Here is a 24,872-nt window from a genome sequence, read left to right as displayed (position 1 = left end):
AACGAGTGTCTTCCAAAATCTGCAGAAACGAGTCCGCGGACAAATCGATAACCGCGAGTATCGTTGAAAGCGTCGGGTCACCGTATCGCAAATACCTCGGAAATTTCGTTACATTTCGCAAAAACCGTAGAATCTACGCGGAATAGATCGCATGGGAAAAAATATCTCTGGATTCTCTTTTGTAACCGCGATATCCAAAGGTACAGAGGCGCGTTATAAATTGATGGAAAAAGAACGCAAGAGCGAAGCGTTGCCGCGATTTGATCGCAGCCCCTTAATGGATTAAATCCATCAAACTGCGCAACCGTAGTTCCTCGACCGCCATAACAATTAACTCTAAAATCTCAGACTCGATCCGCTAACTGTTTCCTAGCCAATGCATCCGCCGCGTAATGCACAGTCTCGAAGCAATCGCAACGGCGGAAAGGGGTTGTAACGCGAAACGGGGCAGGGGGCGGGGCGGTGGCTGCTTGGTTACGTCTTACAGGAGCCAGAGAACGAGAGAACGGAATACGATACGAGAGGTATGGGAAGACATTGGTGATAGGAGGCTAGGAATTTGTAGCCGCTATTCGCGATTTCATATAGCAAACCGTACTTGTCGATCGTTGATGTACCAGGTGAGATTGGCCGCGGGTTTACTCCGTCCGGATGTGCAGTTCAAACGTAGCATATCGTCGATCCGGTATTTCCTCCTTAACCCGTGTATCGACGGCCCTTGAGAGGGTAATTCTGCGGAACAAGAGACGTCAGGTACACACGGGTCCCGGAAGTATGCGAAGCATGTTCGAAACACCGCTTTGACGTTCGACCGTTTCCTACGTGTGTGTACATACACACGTGCACGTACGTACATACATACATATATATATATATATATATAACAAATATATGCATACAGATAGGACGTCGGGTGGTTTGGTTGCAGGGGCGGTGGCGGGGAGGGGACTTTTCAAGATTCCCGGATGCACCAACCAACCAACCAACCAACCAACCAACCAGTGTACTCACGTGTGCACAGATCGAGCCGATAGATTCGACCGTGTGTTTTCGCCAACGCACCAACAGCCTGCATGCCTGATGAAAAATTCTTCTTTTATGCCTGGCAATTCGGGCTCGCGTTTCGATATCGGAATAATGCATTCGTAAGAGAGACGGCATCGTGCCGATCTTCCCTTACAGAGAATTCACCGTGCCAAATGTTTCCGCGCAAGTGTTTTCGAAGCGGGATGCGTCTCGTACCTTTCGTTTCGTCTCTACACCGACGCACGTGAACGTGCGAACGTGTGTGCACCGTTATACAGGGGCCTGGTAAATTGTAATATAACGAACAGAGGTATACCTCGTTGAAAGAACCGGTATAAAGACGCGGAACAAAATTTTTCAATTATCGTTCTAGTTACCGGAGGAAATGGTTCTAGCAGGCAGTTTATATCGTTAGCTTAGGGGATTTAACGTAGGCAAACTTGGTCGGTGCGTTCTATTAGGGTAACCGAACAAAAAGTGGTACGTAAGAGGAGTAGGTCGTACAGAGAAGATCATTTTATATTGTAATTAATTTTCTAATATAAAAGCTTAGGTGTTTGTACGATATCGCGCGCTTGGTTATATTCGTGGGATGTGTCGGACCTTTTATACGAAAGTCGCGTGTGTATAAATTTTCATTTTCGCATCCAACAACGATCGAGCGTCTTTCTCGTTCTTAACCCCTTAACCTACAGCTACGGGCATAGCCCGTAGTACGATGATCGAGCCAAACGTAAATATTACGGGCATAGCTCGCAGTCGATCGGACCAAACGTAAATATTGCGGGAATAGCTCGTAGTACGATGATCGGGCCAAATATAATATACAGGGTGGTTGGTAACTGGTGGTACAAGCGGAAAGGGGGTGATTCTACGCGAAAAAAGAAGTCGAAAATATAGAATAAAAATTTAAAAATTTACAAAATTAAAAAAATAACGTCAATCGAGACAACGATCTACGGTGAGACCCGTTATAACGAGACGCGATAAAGTGCACGCGTACCGAGCCTAAATTCAAAGTCGATTTTCTCGGAAACAAAGGCTCGAACGAAAAATTTGTATTCTATATTTTCGACTTCTTTTTTCGCGTAGAATCACCCCCTTTCCGCTTGTACCACCAGTTACCAACCACCCTGTATAGTAGCTTGTTTAGGTTTTCGGCCCAAAATTCTCGAACGTAAATCATAGGTTAAGGGGTTAATTACGTAGATTAAAGAGACGAGTGTTGCGGCAAACACAGTACGATAATGTAACGATTATGCAGCAAGCCTGATTCATCCGATAATTTCACGTTGAATCGTGAATTTTTATATTTTTCACGATAGTGGCGTAAGAGCGACGGATACGTATCGCACAAAGTTTAACTGTTAAATCCTAGGGTGCCCTGTATATAACTATAGACACGAACATACATATACGTAGCCGGATCTGAGAAGATTCGCGTGTTTCGTTTTTCCATCCGCGGATATAACGGCACCGTTTAAGCATACGGATCCCGTGACTCTCTTCTTTTTCAGCCCCCTTATCCTACCCTTCTTTGTTACGTATCGTTTTCGTGATTTGCGAGAGCCTCTCGAGCTCTTTTTTTTTCTCTTTCCCTTTCTTTTTCCTCCTGTATGCTTTTTTTTCTTTTTTCTTTTTTGTTATTCTGCCAGGGAGAATTCACTAGCCGCGCGATCGTCGAGGAAGGAAACGTGGGAAGAGCGCGGAGGAACTTCCCCCGACCAGCGAGCAATGCTCGGCTCTGATGTAAAAGTTTTCTCTTACCGTGTGCATACGTAAGGTCTTTTTATTGTCGTTCTTCCTTCGAAATTTGGGACTTATTAAAAGTTGAAAAAAAAAAGACTGGCGAGAGAGTACGGTCGTAGGATTTCATCGTTGTCGCGAGTTGGAATATTCTAAGCATTTTGTTCTCCCTGCATTCGTTCGTAATCCTCGTTAAACCGTTTCGGACACACGAATATATTCTATCGGAGCTGGAGCTTTTTCTCTCGTAAGAAAATTTCATAGTTCTCTGTCTCTCTTCCACCGCTGTCTGTTTTCCATGAAAATTCGCCACATGATTTTGCGGCTGTAAAAGTAAATGAAAAGAATAGAAAGAAGAACGGTTTGTTCGCGCAGCGCGCTTTATCTTATCTCGTTTCTCAGAAACTTCCAATTTTTCGATACTTTTCTAATAAAAATAATCCGAATATAAATATCGGTTTCGAGAGTTTCGTACGAAAAATTCCTTTCCGCGAAACTCACCGCGCTATAATACGGGGAAACTTTTCTAACCAACCACGAGGTCGCCGGAAATAAAGGATCGCGACAAAAATTTCTCGCCAGAGACAACGAAATCTGATTCACTGGGAAACAGCGTGCAGGCAGCGACAAAATTCAAAACGATCGGTGTTTTTGCAGTGTTCGTATAATTGTAATTCGGACGAAGCGACGGTGTCGTTTCGTGGAAAACACGGTTAATTCGATTCGAGTCCCGTTTGTGTTAACGCGGCAGGTACGAATGAATAAAACAAATTGGTTGGAGAGCGACGTTGAAATTGAATATTTATGTAGAAATATTCGCGAAAGTGGATATTTATGTAGAAAGGAATTCAATGATTCGTAACAAGATGAAATTTAGACACGCACTGTGTACATTACCGCTCAAAAGTATCTCGATACTTATAGGTTTCCAGCAAAATTGGATAAGTAGAAGTACGATCATTTTATCTTGTGCAATCAGCATTTCTCGATAGAGAATTTTATCCTCCGATCAGCACGTAGATTCCAAGTCTTATGATTTTTAGAAACTAACGTGCAGTGAGAAAACTATCGTCGATGCTCTTCTGTCTGAAAGATGTTTCTTTCTTGTCAAATTGTCAGAACCAACTCAAATATCGCGAATCTGTGTGCATTAAATAGTCGCGTATATCGTTGCCCCGTCTTACAGCGAATAACCGAAACGATGAAAATAATTATGATTTTTAGAAACTAACGCGCGATGAGAAAACTACCGTCGATGCTCTTCTGTCTGAAAGATGTTTCTTTCTTGTTAAATTGTCAGAACCAACTCAAATATCGCGAATCTGTGTGCATTAAATAGTCGCGCATTTCGTTGCCCCGTCTTACAGCGAATAATTGAAACGATGAAAATAATTATGATTTTTAGAAACTAACGCGCGATGAGAAAACTATCGTCGATGCTCTTCTGTCCGAAAGATGTTTCTTTCTTGTTAAATTGTCAGAACCAACTCAAATATCGCGAACCTGTGTGCATTAATTAGTCGCGCATTTCGTTGCCCCGTCTTACAGCGAATAATTGGAATTTATAGACTCTTGATTCCATTAAACGATACCAAGTACTATTTGCGGTCGTTAATTCGTTATTAATTTACGTACTTTGTTTACATTTAAATGCCGTTACTGAAAATCGAGGAAAATGTTCGGATACTTATGAACCGTAACGCGTATCGTCGATCGTGTATTTCCAACCACCGTCATCGTATCTCTCGTTAATGAATCAAAAACAGATTGGTTTATGAAAATTCGATAATTTGCGCCCGCGCACGCCAAACTTCTCGCAAAGTACGCACCGTTCTCTTCTCTCTTAAGCTTCAGTCAGAGGAGAGAACGTTGCAGCTCATTAGCTTTATTTCGCATCAACCTACACACCGCCCTTGGACCGCGTTTACAACGGATCTGTTCTACGTTACTTTTACCCTCTATCGGTGTCTTAACCATATTTTCCGATACGGCAACTCTCTTTCTCTTTCTCTCTTACGTTGCTCGCAATTTAGAGACGTCTATGTTCCCCTGGCCTACAATTTTCCGGTTAACGCAGACGAGAAATTTAACGACCTCGTAAAGTGCTCGTTATACCGTAATTCTATTCGAACAAACGACAATTGCGTATTAATTAATACATCAAAATGATAACTCCGGTTGTCTGACTCTGTTCCACGCGAACAATTAAGAAAGGCCTTCCGAATACTCTGGTAATATGGAACGTCGAGATTAACAACGCTGATTTACTTCTCTATGTTTAACAAAAAGTTTCTTTCGCTTCTGCTGACCCTTAGATTCTCACGCGTATTTCACTTTTCATTTGTTCCACAAGCTATATCGATATGCTAACGTAGTGTTAGGTCAGGCAACGTATACGAAACGTGTAATTCGTCACAGCAAGTTACGAAACATTTTCTTTCTCAATAATTATTTTCACGTTCGTAGAAGTATCGTCGTCCTAATGTGTCGCTTTAAATCTATGGAATCGTCTTTGTAATATACGATTTAAAATAATGAAACTTGATTTTTCAAGATTCCGTGAGAAACGTCACGATCTGGTCGTTGTAACACGAGCAAATTGGCAGGTTCCGGCTCTCGTAACCGAGATTATTATATAATAGAGGAAATTTTGATCATTTTTATCCATACCGATGCAATATTAAAAAGTTACAACCTAGTTTAGAAAAATTTCTTTCGAGACGCGCACACACTTCGAACAAGCTTCGAACTTTTCAATTTTAATTTCCATAACGCAAAATGCGTGGAAGATGATCGATTCAACGCCTGTTTCGATATGTCGATTCACCATATCGTCGATAGGATAATTAATTTCATCGCTCTTTCGATCGATTTTACCGAAGCGATTTATTTTCTTAGAAAATGTATTTTCACGTTTCTCTGTCCCGTTTGATCAACCTCGCGCTTACGGTTTCGAGAAAAGGGTAAATTAAAAAATGATATATCCGACATTTGCATCGCCGTACGAAACTGATAGGAAATTAAATTGTTTGTAACTTGAAAAATAACTCTAAAATCACACGAATGTGTGAAATTCTTTCCTACCACGTACGCTTTAACATCCTACACGATAGATTCATACAGAATTCACTATAATAATATTTGTTTGATATTTGAGTTTTTATATTCATTACGCGAACACACTGCACACTGATACAATACCGATATTGTAATTTTAGCGTGTCGCTGTTTTACCTCGTTCGCTTTTTTATCGTCGAGTTATGCTTCTTTGTTGCTTTCCACAATAACGAAATACGATAGAAAATATAGAATTTTTAATAAACATAGGGCAAATATTTTTCGTTTGTACGAAACCAAACTCTTTGAAAATCTTGCACTGTCTATCTATGTAAGAATAAAAATTGCTCGAATTTATAGCGCATCACATCTTGCGTTATGGAAATTAAAGTTGTTATTTTATTTATTTTATTTATTCTTAGTTCGTACCTTTCGTCGCCCTTACATCACATATGCTTCTCTTACTCTAGCACCTCTATTATTATATACTGTCTATACCTATCTATTGCACCTTGCTTGCTCCATTTCTAATAATTAACTACTAACTTATATCTAACGCTTATAACTAAGTGCTCATTCCGAAATTAAAGTTGAAAAGCTCGAAGCTAGTTCGAAGTCTGTAAGCGTTTCGAAACAAACTTTTCTAAACTAGCCTTTGACTTATATCGCATCATATGTGGCTAAAAAATGATGAACATTCCCTGTATTATATGACAATCTCAGTTACGAGAACAGGAGGGTTAAACTGCAATCGAGTCGTTTAATATTTGTTCGGAAACAAATTAAACATGTTCCCCTTGTTACTCTCCTAATTACATCATTTAACAAGTTTCCGTTTCCAGCAACTCGACGGAGGCACGAGATGATAACCGAAACCGTCCTTTTGCCTCGATACGAAACGTATCGTCAAACGAAAGCGAAGGAACGCTCCTTAAATTTACATTCGCGACACTCACGATACACAGGAGGAGCCTGTTCAACCCTTTCGCGATTGAAACTTCGTTACTCCGCGCTCTCCAATTTGTCGCTCGACGAGCTGCCAAGTGTTGACAAACGTTCTCCGCCCACATACCGAAATTCTCTTGTCAAATCCTTAGCAGAAAATAAAATTACCAAAGAAGGAACAAGAAGAGACGAAAAACGAAGCGAGTGAAACTTCGTACTTCGAGGCATTTACAAAGAACGAAGTTAATCCGAGGAATGGTTGGCAACTTGTTACAGTTTCTAACGATTATTATCTGATTTGAAATCTGTACGAAGACTTTAGGCGTTAGGTAGAGTTAGCTAAAGAGAGCGAATCGCTGCAGATTCTATGTGTCTCGAGCAACTTTAAGTAGATCTCGGTATGGCGAAAGGTCGAATCGTCGAACGACCTGTTTCTCTCAATTAGTTGGTAAACGTGGACTGGCGATTTTTCTACGGTATTACGGCAAAAGGATCCGAGAATGCGCGCAATACGAAAACAACGCGTAAAATAATCAAAGCGAACTGTACGATAATGTTTCCCATTATACTCCGTGTGCAAAACAATTTTCTACCGGGCTTCTACGTTTTTAATTACACTCTGAAAACCGTACGAATTTGCATAAAAATTCGTTACAAGATACAAACAAGGTGTACGCGATTTTAGCCCCGATGTATGGTTTCGTACAGGTTGCTCGTATTTACGAACGACGGCGTAAACTCGCTCTGCCAGTGGCGAATCGCGCAGCAAGTTTGAAAAGGGGGCGAAGCGAGGGGCAGAGGGTTGAAAAAGAAGAGTAGGAAAACGTAACCCCGGGGTGGCTTCGTTCCCTGGGCGCCTAAGACACCTAATTCCCGTTCATTCCGCCGCGTGTACCCGCAGTATTATCTTCGGCTCGGTCCACAGCGATTCGCGTAAGCCTTTAAGTCCACCGAGCCGGTGGCTGGCATTAATTCGCAGTTCGAAAGTGCGCTCGCAAGCCAACACAGCTTCGGCTATGTACACGTGTATGTGTACATATGTACACACGACCGAACCTTTCGGTTCTATGTGCCGCTTATGGCGGCTCGTAAAGTAAAGCAGCTCGAGTCTTTGACCGGAGGGTTAATAAACACGTTCTCTTACCGACTATGTTCATGGTGCCTTGGACGCAGGCCGTCTGGAACGAAGGAGCATCCGCGGACACTTCGCAACTGTAGACGCCCGCTGCGTCCAGTTCCAGGTTCGTCAGGGCAACCCGGGTCGAGTTGCTTTCGCTTTTCTGCAACAGACAGGATCGTCGTAGTCAGACGTGTATCGTGACGGTCGTTCCTTTCGCTTAACCCTCGCTAGCAGTCGCCATTCGCTTTTCTATTCCAAGGTCTTTTCAGAGGATTTTCTTCTTTTTCTTGGAGCTCGTCGATGTACGACGCAGGAGGAAGATACGTTAGGTGTATCGCGAGATCTTGGAGGCTTTCTCGTGGATGGGGGAATTTTTTTTTTTTTTTTTTTTGTAGATTAGACATCGTTGCCGTTATCTCGATTTTATTTCTTTTGAAATACGTAGACGTATTCTTGTCCAAGCCAGACTAGAAACTCTTCTGGTTATCGCGACTCTGTTTCTGTTTGCAACAGGGAATAAAGGTGCAAATAGCGCGAAGAACGTGGAGATGTATTCTTCTTCGAGTTGAAAGGGGCTAATTCCGATAGAAGGAAGATCTTTTTTCTCAGTTTCAGGGATTGAAGATTTTCGTATAAAAGCGGTTTCACAAGTTAGAGACAGGGACAAACGTTCGAAGAATACGCAGTTGTATTATATTCGTAAAATTTCCCTAACAAAGTACGAATTGTTCGTTTTGGCCGCTGTGCCAGTTGTAGCGTTAAAACGATCCTCACGCTCATTCGTAAAAACAAAACGTTTCCGTTCCGTAAGTGGTTTAAGGTTTTCGCATAGTACTGCAATTACTGCGTTTGTTTAGCGCAATTTCAGTTCCATTAGAAGTTGAAAACAAAAGACACGGACGAATAATTAATCCGTGCGGACGTTGCGCACAGCTAGGACTCGAAGATAAACGGAAAATGTACAACGTCACCGGATGCGTTAAACATCGTTTCGAATCAGTTGCACAAAGTCAACGTTAAACGAATGTCCGTCGGACATGTTCGTTCCGAAGGTCGAAATATGTCAGCATTTGATTTCTATTCATTTGGATTTGTCACGTTTGGACAAGTCGGATGGTGCAGGTGCGCAACAGAGCTGGAACAATGACGACAAATGTCTTTTGTTTCCATTGTCGTTTATGAAGCCTATTGTCCACCGCCATTTACCGGAATATTCCAGAACAACTCTGCTTTCTTCGATCTATTTCTCCTTTTAGGAAAACACCGATGCCAATTTTACGTTCAATCGATATCAACGAAGGAATCATCGCCGTTCCATCGCTATCGTTCGATCTTTTGTTTTATCGCTTGATTCGAAACTACGCGACGATTCAAGAGCGATAAACCACGCAACGAACGTAGTACGAGAGAATCCCAGCAATCTGTCACACACGCACACACGCACACACACCTCTGGATGATACTTATACGTCGGAGATGGAAGGACAGACGGGGACAAAACCCCAATACCCTAGTCCAGACTTTTACTATAGCTGCGCTTAAGTAGTAAAAATAAGAAATAGTCTTAATGTTCCAATCTGACTTTACGACGATGGGTTCGGGCTCGAAGTGACATAGCGGGTCGCTAGACGTAGCCACGGTCACGGGAGGGACGTGTACCTGACAGAGGTACGAAATGATTATATGGCTCTCCTTAAAAACAAAGGTCGACCCGAGAAGCGGGGACAGGAGTATATATAAGGGAAGTTTCTTTTGGATTAAGGGAGAGTTACTTTGTTAGTTAGTCGTTGGACGAATTGTCGATCGAGTTATCGAGGAGTTACCCGAATCGAGTAGTACGTCGATACTTGTCCTCCCGTGGACCGTGGATTCGTCGTCGAACCTGAATTCGTTGTCACCATCATCTCGACCATCCGATTGCCATTACTCATAGCCTCTTGTAGCGTCCACATTCGTACTGATAAATATTAGCTACGTTCGCGACGGTAAAGTAAGTAAAGGTTTATCGAACGCCCCCCCAAAATGTCAACCTGACTCCGACATATATTTAAACATTGATATCTATTCCCTGGGAAAAGTTGAAAGCGCGCATGTTTCTTCCGGTCGTAAATTTTCCATCGAAAATCCGCAACATCTTCGCGTCGAAGAAACAATTATTTCCCGCATCGTTCGTTCGGCGTTCTTCGTCGTTCGATTACGCTGTCAAATGATTGATCCGTACCACGATGCTACGTCACCGCTCCATCCGTCATCCAACAGCGCACGAGGAAAAGTTTCAAGTTCCTACACTGTGACTAGTCCTTTGTCACGACCAGTCCTGCATCTTCGATGCCTATGAATCGGCTTTGACAATCGAGGATTTATGACTCTACCTGTCCATGCACCAGCAACCTGTGCCACGGCATGGAAAAAACTCGACACAACAAAAAAAGAGACAGAGAGAGAGAGAGAGAGAGAGAGACAAAGAAGAAAAAAAAACGAACATCGAAGAATGACGGCGCGAGCATCGATCAATCGACCGGAAGACAAAGGGTGATGGTCAGCTCGTCGCATTGTTTCGTCGCAGAATCGAGCCACGAGAGCATTTCTACGACGAGGAAGACGAGTGGAGCTCGGCGGACCGTACAAACGCCTCCTTGCGATATCGATTGCGAGGGCCACTCGATGTCACCCTCGCCGACCGCACGTTGGCTTTTCGCGCAGTTTACGAGCAACATTACGACTCCGTAACGGCGCTCCGACGGCTGGTTACGCGAAATTTCGCGACACCTCGCGATTTATTCGCGCGTAGGCTTGTCCCCGCGGCGGCAATTCGCCCGAGGTAAATGGCGATGGGATCGGCGAACGCGGTTTCCCTCGGATTTACTGGAGCTGATAAAAAATCCGACGCTGACTAGCCGCGTGTTTATGGCGTGGCGACATTTTCGCTGCTGCACCTATTCGTCGTGGCTTTCGAAAGGAGTGCGCAGGGCCGATGACCATACCTTCGTAATAGGCAATTTTTGCCTGCTCGTAAAACACGCTTTAATTAATTACCGTCTTTCTTTAGATTTCGGCCTGGGACAACGGGGGTTGATAATTTGGATGGTCGTTTTTCCAAGATCGAGTCGTTACATCATGGACTGCATGGAACAGAGCGAGCTACTAGAGGTGTTTTCAGAGGATACTTTGTAATAAAATACCACGGAGAGTATGTTTTTAATCTAACGTGTTCTTTGGTAAATAAATTGCCCTCGATGTCGGCGTGGTAAAAGAATCGGTGGAACAAAATGGTAAAAATTGCGCAAATTCTTTCGTTGCAAATAAAAAAAAAGAAAGAATGAAATAACATTGTCTCGCTTTGTTGACAAATAACAAAGTGGCGTGGAGGGCTGTTCTATTTTCGTTAAACGTAACGTTATCGAACTGATACAAAGGATGGTCGAGGATGAATACAACGGAGAAACTCGAATCGATCAATCGCTAGAATCTTAACAACCTTCGTTCGAAGAAATTTTGTAAAAATAAAAAGTTTGCCAGAAGGGCGAAACATCGTCCTAAATAAATAAATAAATAAAGCAACGTATAATGTACTATTTGCCTAAAAAATAAGCGAACTGCACTTTTCGTACGTGATTTTCGAAATGACGCGCACATGTAAACGCGATATTGCTTATGGAATCACTTAACGGCCAGCTTGACGCGCGGAGGTGTCGTAATAAAATATAGTAGCGCGGTGTTAAAGTAAATAAAAGATTTTTAAAAAATACAGACACGCGAGTGTGTAGCTTCTACGTTACACGGCACGCTGCAGAGGATTAAAATGTATTTGTTCAGTTAGTGGAACCGTTGTAAGCTGGCGTATAGTTTGTTCGGAAGTTTGAAACGATACTGAGGGGAAGTAATATTCGTTTTTCCGTTTCGAAATGGCGAGAGCGACCCCCCTTGTTTGTGGAAGACTGACAGGTTGGAAGATTGAATTTCCCCGATGGTTTTATTTCAATTTTAAAAAATTACATCGATTTTTATCTACTCGCGAAAATAGATAGATTTCATAAGGGTTGATTCGATCTTCAAATGGACGAATGCCAACTCGTCGGTGGTTAGTCCATGCAATCTTCCTTTTTTTTCTTTTCTTTTTTTTCTCTCTCGCGTATTTAACTTTAAAGAAGTGTAATGTACGCTTGCATGAAAGGTGTTTCATCTTTTTGTTCCAGCTTGTACGAATACACTCGATCGTCAAATATTCATTTCCGCGTTTGGCGGAAAACGATGGCTACGAAAATTAACGCTACAAATTAAATTAACTTTGCTGCTCTCTCAGTGGGAATTGCGCTTACCACTTGGTATTCTACTTCTGTCAAGAAACTAGGGAATTCCGACGTTAATTCGCCGTGGCGAGAAAACCACGAAAAATTTTCATTCGGACCAGGCAAATGGAGAATCGCGAAACGTTAGACATCTACGTTACGCGCTATTTGTGCAAACATTTGGTAATTCGTTCGATATTTATTATTAGAGCTGTCAAATCCGACAAATCTGATAGAACGACAGGATCTCGATTCTTATTTTTGGACTTATGAAAATTCATTTTTACTTCTACTTAAATAGAATCGTGATTAAGTTATCGCGATATATTTCGCTATTAAATTCGTGAAATTCTGCAGAATGACAGAATTCAGATTTTTCTATATTTTTCCGTTAACTTTTGACATTAATTTTTATTACGGCGCTAGTATAGTTGTAAAATAGAAAATGTACGCGGCACGAGCGAAGAAGAGGAGACTTTTTACTTCAAGCGAAATTTAAATTTCACGATGCACCTTTTTCATGCAAGGCTTTATTTTCGAAAACAAACACTTGGAAATCTTTTTCGAGCATGCGTACGTTTATCGTGAAGCGACTTTTTCACCATGGACAAATATACTCCTACACACGTTTGTATTTACAAACGTGCTTCTGTTCCATCTATACAAATGAAAAACAAAGCTTGCCACGGAAAAGTTTTATTCTACAATTCTAGTCTTCCTTTCAAATCTCTGTTTCTGCGCAAGGAATCGCATCTAGTATCACGAGTCTTGCACAGATACTTTATTCTCATCGTACCATTTCGTGATACGTGTTCACAATATTTTATAATATATATTATTAGTGTAGTATCATGGACGAGGGGCCTGGGGAGTGTCGGGTGAATTATAAACAAGCGGTTGCGAAACATGTGCGCGGTGCGGCTAAGACAAGGGACACGAGGCTAAGACAAAAGACAAGGGGTTGCTAAGGGATGAAAACGAATTAACAGCCAGTGTCAGTTAACCCCTTAACCTACGATTTACGTTCGAGAATTTTGGGCCGAAAACCTAAACAAGCTATTATATATCACGTTATATGTCGAAGATGTAGGGACATCGGGCCTTCCTTTTGCAATTTTGGGAAGATCCCCGATACTTTGGTCTAAACTATTTGTTATAGCTGTACTTAAATGATAGAACTAAGAAGTAGTCGTTGCGATACGATCTGACTATGTTTGCCCGAGATTACGACAGTGGGCTTGGGCTCGAGGTGACGCAACTGGTCGCCGAACGTAGCCACGGTCACGGGATGAACGTTTGTACCTAACAGAAGAAGTACCAATATCGAGGGACACACGTTGATTAACAAACGAGCCCCGGGCAGGAGCAACGACGGCTCTACGCGGGTCTGCCTGGTAACGGCGCCTGGAATTTTGCTGATATCCCCGGTCAATATGCAATTGACAAACGCGATCGTATCGGTCTTTTATTCTTGCGATCACCTTGGAGCGTTTACGCACATCGTCTTGTCGGTCGGTCGGAAAACCCGTGCGTCACAGCTAACGTCACTTTGTGTTTCAAAATAGGTTCAATTGTACAAAGAGTTTTCCCGTTCACCGTGGATTCGTTATCGAACCTAAGAACATCGTCTTTAACATCGAGAGTGTCTAATCGCCACGTTTAATTGACAAACTCTGTTAAATCGACATTTCTACGTATAATTGTAAATATAATCTCCATTGAACGACGACGATGGCTTGTCCTAATGAGGATACGTTACACGCCCCTAAGTCTAACGCCAACCCGACATATATATTTATATTATATGCCCGTAATATTTACGTCTGGCCCGATCATAGGTTGTAGTTGTAGGCCGTAGTTGTAGGTTAAAGGGTTAACAAGTCAGATTGTGAATTGAGAAGTGAAGGAGTGCGAATTGCGTTGTCGAGAGAGCGTTGGAGCTGCGGTGACGAGAGTTGCAAATTAACTATCTAGTTGTCTTAATTATAATACGTCACTGCGATTAGTTCGCGTTAAACAAGCATCGTTTCCTGTTTGATCAACATCTGTTTGGTCCATTTATTTGAAATAAACTAATTGCAGTGAAGATAATACGTTAGCGTATGCAAAACGTCGATGACGAACGCCTTAAACGACACTCTTTTACCGACCAATCTCCGCTATAAATTCAGTCGAAAGAGACTTTTTCTTTCGAACTTTAGCTTCTTCTTCGACTCTTCGAAGACTAATTAGAACTCGCTGTATTAAAGTTCATAAAAGATACACTTTTGAAGTATGAAATTGGTGAAAGAGAATTTTTAATCTCCAACGCTTTTCCAAAGTACGGCCCCCCCTCTCTAAAAAAAAAAAAGAAAAAGAAAAGAAAAAGACGGAAATTTGTGCTCCCCGTGATTAGTTTTACGTTCGAAAACGAATTTTCCACCGTTTCATGGAAAAGTGGAGATCTAATCAGTCTTTCGCGGGCGGACCGCTGGTTTCGAAGAAAAGGAGAAGAGCAGCGGCGAGATGGAGGGAAAAAAATATATCCTGACGGGATTAAAATTCGGGTCGGACGATTATGAGACCACTGGTTGCCATTAAGCCGCCGTCCCTCTCCTAAAGGGTTCCAGCTCGCCGCTGTTTTACGCGTTACCGCATAAAACACCCCCTTTATCGCCCGAATATTCTAAGCTATCGAACGTCTATGAAACGTTCTTTAATCCTGCCGTCTACCAGCCCCGAGTTTCATCGGCATCAGCACCGACCAATGAATAGAATTTCCCATTTTCTCGTACCATTTGACCAAAGCAATTCCGCCGTTTTAATATCCTTCTACTTGCCACTGCTAAAAATTAACGAGTATGTTAACAGAATATTTCTCTCGGGGTTAAAAAAAAGTCACATTCGACGTTAATCTATTCAGTTTGTAACCAGCAACGAGAAACTATAAAATTCGTGTTTGCCGAAAAAATCAAAATGAAAGGCAACGTATTATTTTATGCATCGAGTTTAAAGGCGAAGATCTTCTTTCTCGCGCGTGATTCGAATTCTTCGACATTTACGTACAGACGTAACCTTCTTGAGATTCGACGAAACGTACAACCACATGGTACTACGATAAACTATGATCTCTTTTAAATCGTAGATCGGACGAACGTTTTATATAGCAAGTTTATTATAAAGCATCTGTTTTTCTAGTTCAATGGTACTTTTACAGAAGTTTAGAAAAATTTACTTGTAACGTCGCCTTCGCGCAACCTTTACGCATTATTTCACTGCTTGGCCTTTAACGAGTCACGCACCCTTGTTATCCACGAGAAAACGAGCCGTGTTTACGGTATCTTTGGCCATGATCGCGATAATACTCGATTCTCCAGGAACCCTTTTGCTCATTCCGAGACACGCTCGTAAAAACGAACATTGGAATAATCCTTCAACGAAATTGACGGCGTTGCCTCCCTCCGCTCATTAGGAAACCAACGCGACTCGAAGTTTCGTCGAAGAGAGGACGATGATATCTTTCTATCGTATTTTACAACGATTGGTTATTCCTCCATCCAACCTTCCTTCATTGCGATAAATTTCTTAATAACCAGTCCCCTTCGACCCTAGCTAGCTGCCTTTTACCTTGCTTTACTTCTTATTATTTTTTCCTTGGTTTGTGGGTGTGAGGGGGTGGGATTAAAGTTAACGTATATTTAGAGCGCAGTACGGGAGCAACAACGTTATCTACGTATTAAAATATTAATCTAACGCGTCGACGTTGATACGATATCTCTATAACATTAGCAACTTTATTAATTTCAAAAAAAAAGAAAATGAAACGTTATTTTTTTATAAGAAATGTTGACTAATTGCAGGTTTCCAATTTTTACAGAGAGGCAGAGACGTGTTGTTTGTTCTGTTCGAAACGATAGTTGATTACTATTTGTGTTCGGTAATCGTTGAAGTATTCTTAAGAGGAATACAGAGTGAGAAGCAATATGACAGAATTAAGCATTGGAGAAATTAAGAAGGATATTATCAACGAAGAGAATATTTATTACTATTATTTACTAGTAAAACAAGCGAAACAACTGTGAACACGATTTCCGATTCTCGACTCGTATGTCATACTCTCGATTCTCGATCATGCTGCGTTTTTAAATGTCTCACGCGTGCAACATATATACATTCTGGCCACGTGCACCACTTACAAATCTCCACACAAATCTCCACGTGCCACTCTGAATCTCAAATATCCATGTTCATTCACTGAATCCTCTGTAACCGATACTTTACCATAAAAATGAATATATTGGCGATCGAAATCTACCAATTTTTCATTATCCGCCGCGTGAAAAATCGCAGCGTACTACGCCAAGGACCAAATTACCAATCGACAAACTTGATCGCGATATGGTTTCTCGGATATTCCGTATAACGCTGTTTGTTGTTCCGATATCGTCGTTCATACTCTTCGTTAAAGCATCGACTCCCTTTCAATCGTCGTGCCACGAGGTCGAAATGCCACGAGGAAGGTGAAATACAAATGGAACACGTCGAAACTACGCGGTGATTTCATTTCTCAGACATGCCGTACAATAATCTGATTTACCTCGTACGCTCTCTGTTCGACGTCGACGGTCCTGTAGACTTCGCGTAGGCTCGCGGGCCACGAGGTCGAGCATACGAGAAAAAGAAGACGAGCAATAGACGAAATACGATACTCGTCGTTACTCTGGAAACCTCGTGGTGTTTTCATTTTTGGAGCACCCTGTATAACAATCTGGTGTCATTGCGATACCCGACACTCTCTATCGAGCATCGACGACCCTCCAGACTCTGCATAGGCTCGCAGGCTACGAGGTCGAGTGCGCGAAAGAAGATGCATAGACAGAACACGATGCTCACCTTCACCGTCAGGTTGCCGATGGGGAAAGTCTTGACGACCGGGATCTCGTTCGGGGCATAGCGATAAAACTCTTGACCCCCTTTGTACCACTTGACGGCGTATAAAAGATCCCCCTCGGTGTCATACCAGCAGTTGAGTATCGCCGAGTCACCTTTCTTCACGGCCGTCGGTATCTGGATGCGCACCTCTCGCAAACCGGAGCAAATTCCTGCAACATACGGTTCACACGTATACAGCATAGCTGTCGTTTTGTATTTGATATTGTACGTGCACAGCGTGCAGAGTGTTGGTGCGTTCCGTTTCCTTCTCGCACCAACGACATCGATCCTAGAAGGTGTCGACCCTCTCGAGCGAGAATTAATGAGCTCGAGACCTGGGTTCAAGTTGGAATAGTATTCTCGAACTTTCTTGGTGGAAAGAGGAGGCAAGAAAAAAGAAAGAGAGCAGGGACGAAGTAGTAGAAGGAGAAGAAGGCGGTTGGTTGTAGGAACCGCGGCGATGCGTTTAACGACAGGTAGCTCCTGCTCAGACTATTTCAGAGGTTTTATCGTTGGGTTTTGTTTCAGCATGCAGTCAAGGAGCCTGCGGCTTTCCTTTTTTCGTTGCCTTTTTGGTCGAAGGGAGAGCTAAACCGAATTGTAAGCTCGGTTTCACGCTGCTATATTACGCTGCGTACACGAGCGAATTGTAGCTTTCATTGAGTTACACGACTGAAAATGTTCAAGTTTTTCGTGCATGGGTCGTGTGCTTGTAATTTTGCAGATGCACTTGGCTCCACGGTCTTCGAGACAGCCGCGTTTCACCGGAAATAATTGCGACTTCCGCCGCGATCCCGCTGAATAATAAAAATTCCGACGTGAATATTTTACTTAGAAAAATGCACGTCAACTCGTTCGTCCGGTGTGTTTCTCAACGTGCTTGGATTTTCGAACGCTGCTTGGAAATGGTGAATTTTGTAGTTGACCTTATTGGACACGCCACACTCGCCATTTCGCCCCGATCTTTCCAGATAAATTTTTAAATATAGCGGATATAAATGAAATAATAAATTCTCTGGAGTACAGCAGTCTCGAAGAAAGGAAAGGTAATTACGTAATAGAATATTCCGCCTTTGATCATCGTTTTCAAGCTGATTTCTTAAACGTAGCAACAAATGTGACCGGAGGAATAAATAAATAAATAAATAAATAAAAAAAGAGGGGGGGGATTGATTCGTCATATACCGTTCCGTCCTCGACGAAAGATACCTTTTGCGATAATAGAATAGAATTAGTTATAAAATTTTGAAACGATTCTTAAAATTAGTCGTCCGAATAATCAGAAATTTTCCAAAACTTTCCGAAAATATTTGTCGTAAAATTGCTCGAGAAGAGTAGAGACGTTATACCGTAATGTACTGTTTGTCGATTATTGTTTTTCTAAAGATGGTTTCGTAAACGGAGCAATAAAGGCTGACATAACGATAATCGAGGTTTATAGAGGATCATAGAGGAGCAAGAACAGCGTTTCGCGTGCAACACCGAAGGAAGATCGATGTTTGTCATCAGTGGAAATCGTGAAAGGGTTTGAGGCACTTCAATCGACCTGTCCGGAACAGATTCACCACTTTGAATGCAGTTTAAAGCACAACAGACAAATACCGCATAAACCGAGCGAAATGAATTTCGCTGATTACGGTCAACAGAATTTAATATCCTACGGGCTAGTTAGGCGCAATCTTCTGCAGATATTTTAAGCTTGGGAAAACAACGAATTATTGTACGACTACGTAAAGCGTGTGTTTTTTCTCGCTAATTAATTCCACTTGCGCGTTATCGTGTATAATGGTATTCGTAATTATTTAACGTATCGCTGTTTATATCGAAAATCCTATAATCGTATTATAATGTGAAATCAAAATTTTGACCTCCGCTTTATCCCTTATATAACCAAAATTTTGTTTGCTCGCGAGGCGTAAAAGTTGTAATTCGTTACAGTTTGTTTGCTTAATCTGAAATCTCCGTTTAATTATTATCGTAAATACGAGCAACGATTTAGTATTATTGCGATGCTGCATTGGTAAAATACGATGGTAAAATGATATCGAAATCGAATAAAATTAAAAAAGATACTGCGATTCGCGAAAGTATTTGGACACTAACAACCGTACAGCATTTTTACAAATATACTATGCGCGTTTAACGTTCGCACTCGAGGTAGTTTTCTGGGAGCTAACCGGTTACATACAGGGTGTAACATGTGCGAGTTATGCATAAAATTTCGTTGCGCGTATTTTGCTTATCTTCGCACGCGCAATTCTACCGATTGTTTTCTCGTGCCTAGGTAGTAATTAACCAAGTTCGAGTGTACTTGACAAATTTTCTTAGCTCGATCTTCTCGAAAAGTAGGCGTCGTACAAAGCAATTTTATTCTACTAGCTGTTTTCTTATTTCTTCGTCGGATAGTAGCTTATGGCCGTTCGTACGTGTTATTCGACCGCGCACTCTGTACGCCGAAAATGTTCACATTCCCGAGAATTAGTTTGGCAAGTTGGCCCAGTGTAATTTAACGACGCGAGTGCAAGAAAGCAGTTAACTAAATCCCGTCGCAAGGAAACGTTACAGTAGCGAAGACCATCGATTTCAACTAAATTTTGTCTAGCACGTAGAATCTAGTGCGGGCAAATCTAGAGCAAACCCGTATCCCATGCATTTGGATGAATATGCATTATTTACGAAGACATCTGATATTGAAGTTTCGAGAACCGAAGACTCGTCTTGATTGCTTAAGTATTTAAGTCGGATTGCAACTTCCCACTGCAATTGCACAACGTAAATCGATATTGAATACAATCTTATAACGCGTCCGTTAGATTATTGATAACTATTGTAAATTTCTTACCGTTCTATAACGGACGACTTATACTTGCTTTATTTATATCGCTGTAGAAAGGGTGCACGTATGTATATTTACGGACATTGTCCAAGGATACATAATATATTATAGCAGGGCGACACGCGATATAACGGTTCGCGCAGAATATTCGCCAACAACGTATTGTACGTATGTATAATAGATCGTTTCCAGATGATGTTTGCGAATTTATACGCGTCTTAATGCCCCGTACACAGGATTTTACTTACTCGTATCAAATTCTCTGATAAATTGTGTCTGGCAAAGTAAAAATTCTCTCCTTCTCTCTCTCTCTCTCTCTCTCTCTCTCTTTACATACACACACACATGTAGTAACTTGTGGATTCTTAGAGTAAGTGATAAGTGATGATGGTAGAGTTTAAAGTTTAAGATATTTTAATGAGTGATATTCAATAACAAAGGACAGACTACGATATCTTCGCACGCCGACTCACACTCCGTGTCCGCTCAACTCGCACTCTGCTTCTCGACTCACACTCTGGCCGTTGTGGCACTCTATTGTCTATTGCTGGGCCCACCGCACACGTGTTCTACAGACGCTCGTAGCCAGGGTCACGTAGGTCTTTTTAGCAAAGCTATTTACCTGAAGGACCCGGTAATGCATTGATGGAGCCGACAACGCCTCGGCTCTCGCGACATTGTCTGTAGTTAGCTCGACGTTTCTTGGGCCCTCCTCCCCGATACTACACACATATATATGTCGGAGAAGCGTCAGGAATAGGGTTGTGGGCGTTTGATAAATCTGCATTGGACTTAGCCATCGTTATGGTATAACCAAGGTACGGTTTATTAACAAGAGTATGGATACTACAGACTTGACGATCAACCGCGGCGATTAGGCACTCGTGACACCAGCGATAATGGTCTTAGGTTCGATAACGAATCCGCGGTCAACGGGATGATAGATATCCTTGCTCACAAAATCTAACTCAAACGTGTAGTACTCACAGATCGTAAGGCGTTATCGTCGATGAGATCGCAAGAAAGAATGACTTTTCGTCCCGATGATGCCACGGAGGAAATCTATGATGGGATTGTGTCTAAGGACACGAGATCATCGGATTCGTCGAGTATAGCCCTCGTTCAGAAAGTAAGGGAAATTGACGTTGCTGTCAATTGGTCAATTTGGGACAAAGACTGCCTGTCCGTTTGAACAACCTTAATTAACAAAAACCTAGGTTTTATATCGGGTCCTCAGGCTAGCTGAACTTGTGCCGTGTAGGTGCATCGACATCTGGTACTCACTCTGTCCGAAGGAACCGTTGGAATGTTTTACTGTCAAGTACCTCTACGGGTATTTCTTTTAACGAGGGCCATACTACCACTCCACACCTTTGCCAGACGACGCGTCCGTCCTTGAGCCCAAGTTTATTATCACAAATCGCAAATAAGTACAATTGGGTAGAATGACGGTAAATTGTTTAATTATAGCTGTGAACTTTAATTACAATTTTACGGATTTTCCCGAAGTTCCAGAGGGAAGGTCTCCGGTGTCCTTTCATCTCCGACATACATATGTTGAGAACTGTGGATTTTAATTGGCGAAATAAAAGTAAAGGAACACTGAGGTTATGCTTAGAATTCGTATTAAAATAGTTTTGGACTTATTTGATAAACATTTGCACGCGTCTCGGCACTTTCTTTGTCTCGCCATCTTCCATACCACGCTACCAACGGAACAGTTACGTTCATCCGTTTTTCGAGACGCCGTGCACACGTGTGTCGCTGCTACGCGGCTAATCTAGTCCAGCACACAAAATTATATATATCTGAATAATGTAAATATATATAAAAGGAAGTATGATATAGTAAAATAAAATTATTTAAATATAGACAATCGCGGTACATCGCAACTCGCAAAGCATCTAATACCATTGGGAATTTTTTGTTGAGGAAGATGCTAGGTTGGTACGATCACTAGTTCACTTTGCACAACGTGCAAAGTTGGCACGACTTCTAACGACGCTCTTTTGTTTTGGCGTTCGTCGCGTGTTAATTATCAGAGAGTATCCGCAGCGCTCTCGTGGCTGTGCGAATCAATTTGAAATATCGAACCTGAAAACCTATTTAATAATATTTCTATAACACATAACGCGGCTTGTAAACGTTTCTCCAACGATCGGTCGATCTTCCTAACTACTTTACAACAACAGATGCACGCTGTATCTGGAAATCGCATGCAAGTGGAAACACGAAAAGAAGGTCTTTCCATTAACCGAATCGAAGGCAGCACACAGGTGTCCACAATCGGGCAATTGGAGCTCTCAAAGGAGACGATCTTCGACCTAGCGAATCAAGTACAACAACCACGAACTCCCTACCGAGACTCGTTCGTTCCAATTCAAGTCTCGATTCAAGAAAATCAAAAGGAAAGCAGCTATCCAACGAACGAAAAGATGGATAGAGATAGAAGCAGAGGGGTAAAAGGAAGAATAGAAGTTAGAATGAAAAACGTTGGGAAACGGAAGGAAGGTTGGTGGGATGGCGGAGAGATCGAAGAGCAGTGGAACATCGAACGGAGGTGAACGCGCGGGACTCGGGAAATTAGGTTGTTAAGATTTAATCGGACACAGAGGCATTTTAAGCGTCCCGTTGTCCCATTCTCCGCGCGATGGGGTTTGGCGTCGCGAGGTTGGCCAGATTTAAATTGCACCGGCTCCCCTGAGCCACGCTTTCCCAGTCGCCCTGCCACTCTGTCCCGAGAAGATAGCGCAGGATCGTTAAGATTTCTGCCGGATTCCGTTCGCCGGAATTTCATTTGCGACTTGGCCCCGGTAGCTCACCTTTGCCCGGCCCCCCTAATTTAATCGTCGACAAGATTGCTTGGCTAGGATTGTTTAAAGAAGATCCTTGATGAACGTTTGAAACGGAGCTGTTGCTGCCTCGTCAGGGCGCGAGGATGTTTTCGCAGGGTCCATGGAGCGAGGGACGGCACACGAATTCGAAGGCGGAAGTTTCGGCACGGATAGGGCAAGCGCGCCTTGTTGGAAGTAATTAGGGGATCACATGTTTCGGGAAATATCGAGGAATAATGCGAGTATCGTCGGGGTGTTTGATGTAAGATACGGCTCGCGTTAGGATTGTAGTATCGTGGATTTTCGAGTAGAATGGACAGACGATTTTACAAGGATGACGCGATACGCGTATGCGACAGGCAGATTTTTAGAAGAATGGCTTGAAATAATTACTAATGTAGTAACTGATGGATTCTTAGAGTAAGGACAAGTAATGATGGTAGGTTCAAAGTTTAATGTATTTTAAGAAGTGATATTCAATAACAAGAGGACCGACTACGATATCGTCGCACGTCGACTCACACTCCGTGTCCGCTCAACTCGCACTCTGCTTCTCAACCGCCTCTCTGACCGTTGCAGCATTCTTGTGTCTTTTGCTAGGCCCACGGCACACGCGTTCCGCAAACGCTCGTAGCCAGGGTCACGTAGGTCTTTTCGGCGAAGCTATTTATTTGAAGGACCCGATAACGCATTGATGGAGCCGACAGCGCCTCGGCTCTCGCGACATTGTCTGTAGTTAGCTCGACGTTTCTTAGGCCCTTCTCCCCGATACTACACTAAGCTTACGGGAACGAATTTTTTTAGCGGAGGTGGAGGTTTACGGAAGGACGCGTTGTTGTAATTGGGAAATCGCCTATTAGCGGAAATAAATTATACCGGGACGATAACAGAGAATATCGAGGAGTTTGACGTAAGACATAGTTCGCGTCAAGCGACTTTGAGACAGCGTAGCGAGAACTTTGAAGTAGAATGACGTCGATGACCTTGCTATCGTTTAGTACGTGAAATAAATTTAGGAAAAATCTGGGAACGATTTACAGATCTGCGAAAACGTAGTTTTCGATGAAAATGGAAGTTTAACAGTAGGTAGAAAATGGAAGGACGTATCGGTAGTCGCAGGTTCGAGGACGCGGCTAATATTGCGAGGATAATGGAGGATATCGTTGAAGTGTATGACGTAAGGTATAGTTCGTGTTAGACAACTTTGATGATGTGCTAAAGATCTCGAAGATGGGTGATGTATAATAATATGGTATATCGTTATATTATGTAATAAGGTAGATTTCAAAGAATAATATGGAAACGTTCACTGTTTGTAGCTTTGTGAAAACATATCCTTCGTCGAGAATGAACGTATAAGAGAACGTATAAGAGATCGATAAAAGATCGACTCTTAGTTTTTAAGAATTAAAGGCAGGTACCTATAATTAAATTCACTTTTCGCCTTTTATATCCCGAAGTGTATATTTTATGGAACCTTAAACGGATGAAATTCAATTAGTCTTCCTAAGACTGTTACTTCCAGAGGGGAAAGTAAAAATGTCGTTAAAATGCTACGGTACTTAGAATTATCGCTGATACCTCGGATATATAAAAACAGTGTATATTCTCAAGTTGCGTGATACGCTAGAAGAATTTCAAGAATCGTGTAAAAAATATAGGCGCGTTTGGTATAAACCGGATCGTTTATATTCACGCTTGATCTTTTTTTATCGTTTTCGGCTTACGAAAACTCGTTTAAAACGTTCTAGAATACTTGAAAAGACGAATAGAAGAATTTCGGCTTCACGTTCTTTCGTTTCTTTAAATTAACGTTCGCCATTGCGTCATCAACGAACCAAATTTTCTGTCAATCGGACGAGAAACGGCCAATTCGCGGGAAACTCGACAAAACTCGGACTCGTCTCGTTTAAACCTATAAATTAATTTTCCAATAATGTAACCGAAGTAGACTTTACCGAAGCTTCTGATCCTACTAAACAAAACCTTCGTTATAGAGTATCTCTGAGAATCATGAAAATGTAAGCCGCCCATATAGTCAGCAGATGAAAGAGCATGAAATATACGAGAGTATCAAGATTTCGAGAGCAGTCGGTTCGCCGGAATTT

The 24,872-nt window shown here is 42.2% G+C and overlaps 1 protein-coding gene across 2 annotated transcripts in view; it reads right to left on the bottom strand.

Moving 5' to 3' along the window:
* LOC117209444 (cell adhesion molecule 3-like) overlaps nucleotides 1-24,872 on the bottom strand; it is a 42,363-nt gene that overhangs the window by 9,154 nt on the left and 8,337 nt on the right. The window contains exons 2-5 of one of the 2 annotated variants that reach the window (XM_033451512.1): nucleotides 17,056-17,264; nucleotides 7,919-8,054; nucleotides 1,012-1,077; nucleotides 599-732 (exon numbers count right to left, since the gene is read on the bottom strand). In XM_033451512.1, coding sequence (XP_033307403.1) covers nucleotides 599-732; nucleotides 1,012-1,077; nucleotides 7,919-8,054; nucleotides 17,056-17,264 — 545 coding nt within the window. The remainder of the gene's footprint in view (nucleotides 1-598; nucleotides 733-1,011; nucleotides 1,078-7,918; nucleotides 8,055-17,055; nucleotides 17,265-24,872) is intronic. The other variant, XM_033451514.1, reaches the window with a different exon arrangement.

Source organism: Bombus bifarius, unplaced genomic scaffold (genome assembly GCF_011952205.1).
Source record: "Bombus bifarius isolate JDL3187 unplaced genomic scaffold, Bbif_JDL3187 scf7180000008176, whole genome shotgun sequence".
NCBI lineage: Eukaryota > Metazoa > Arthropoda > Insecta > Hymenoptera > Apidae > Bombus > Bombus bifarius.
Note: the sequence above shows the minus strand (reverse complement) of the source record. Positions and strands in the feature narration are given on the sequence as shown.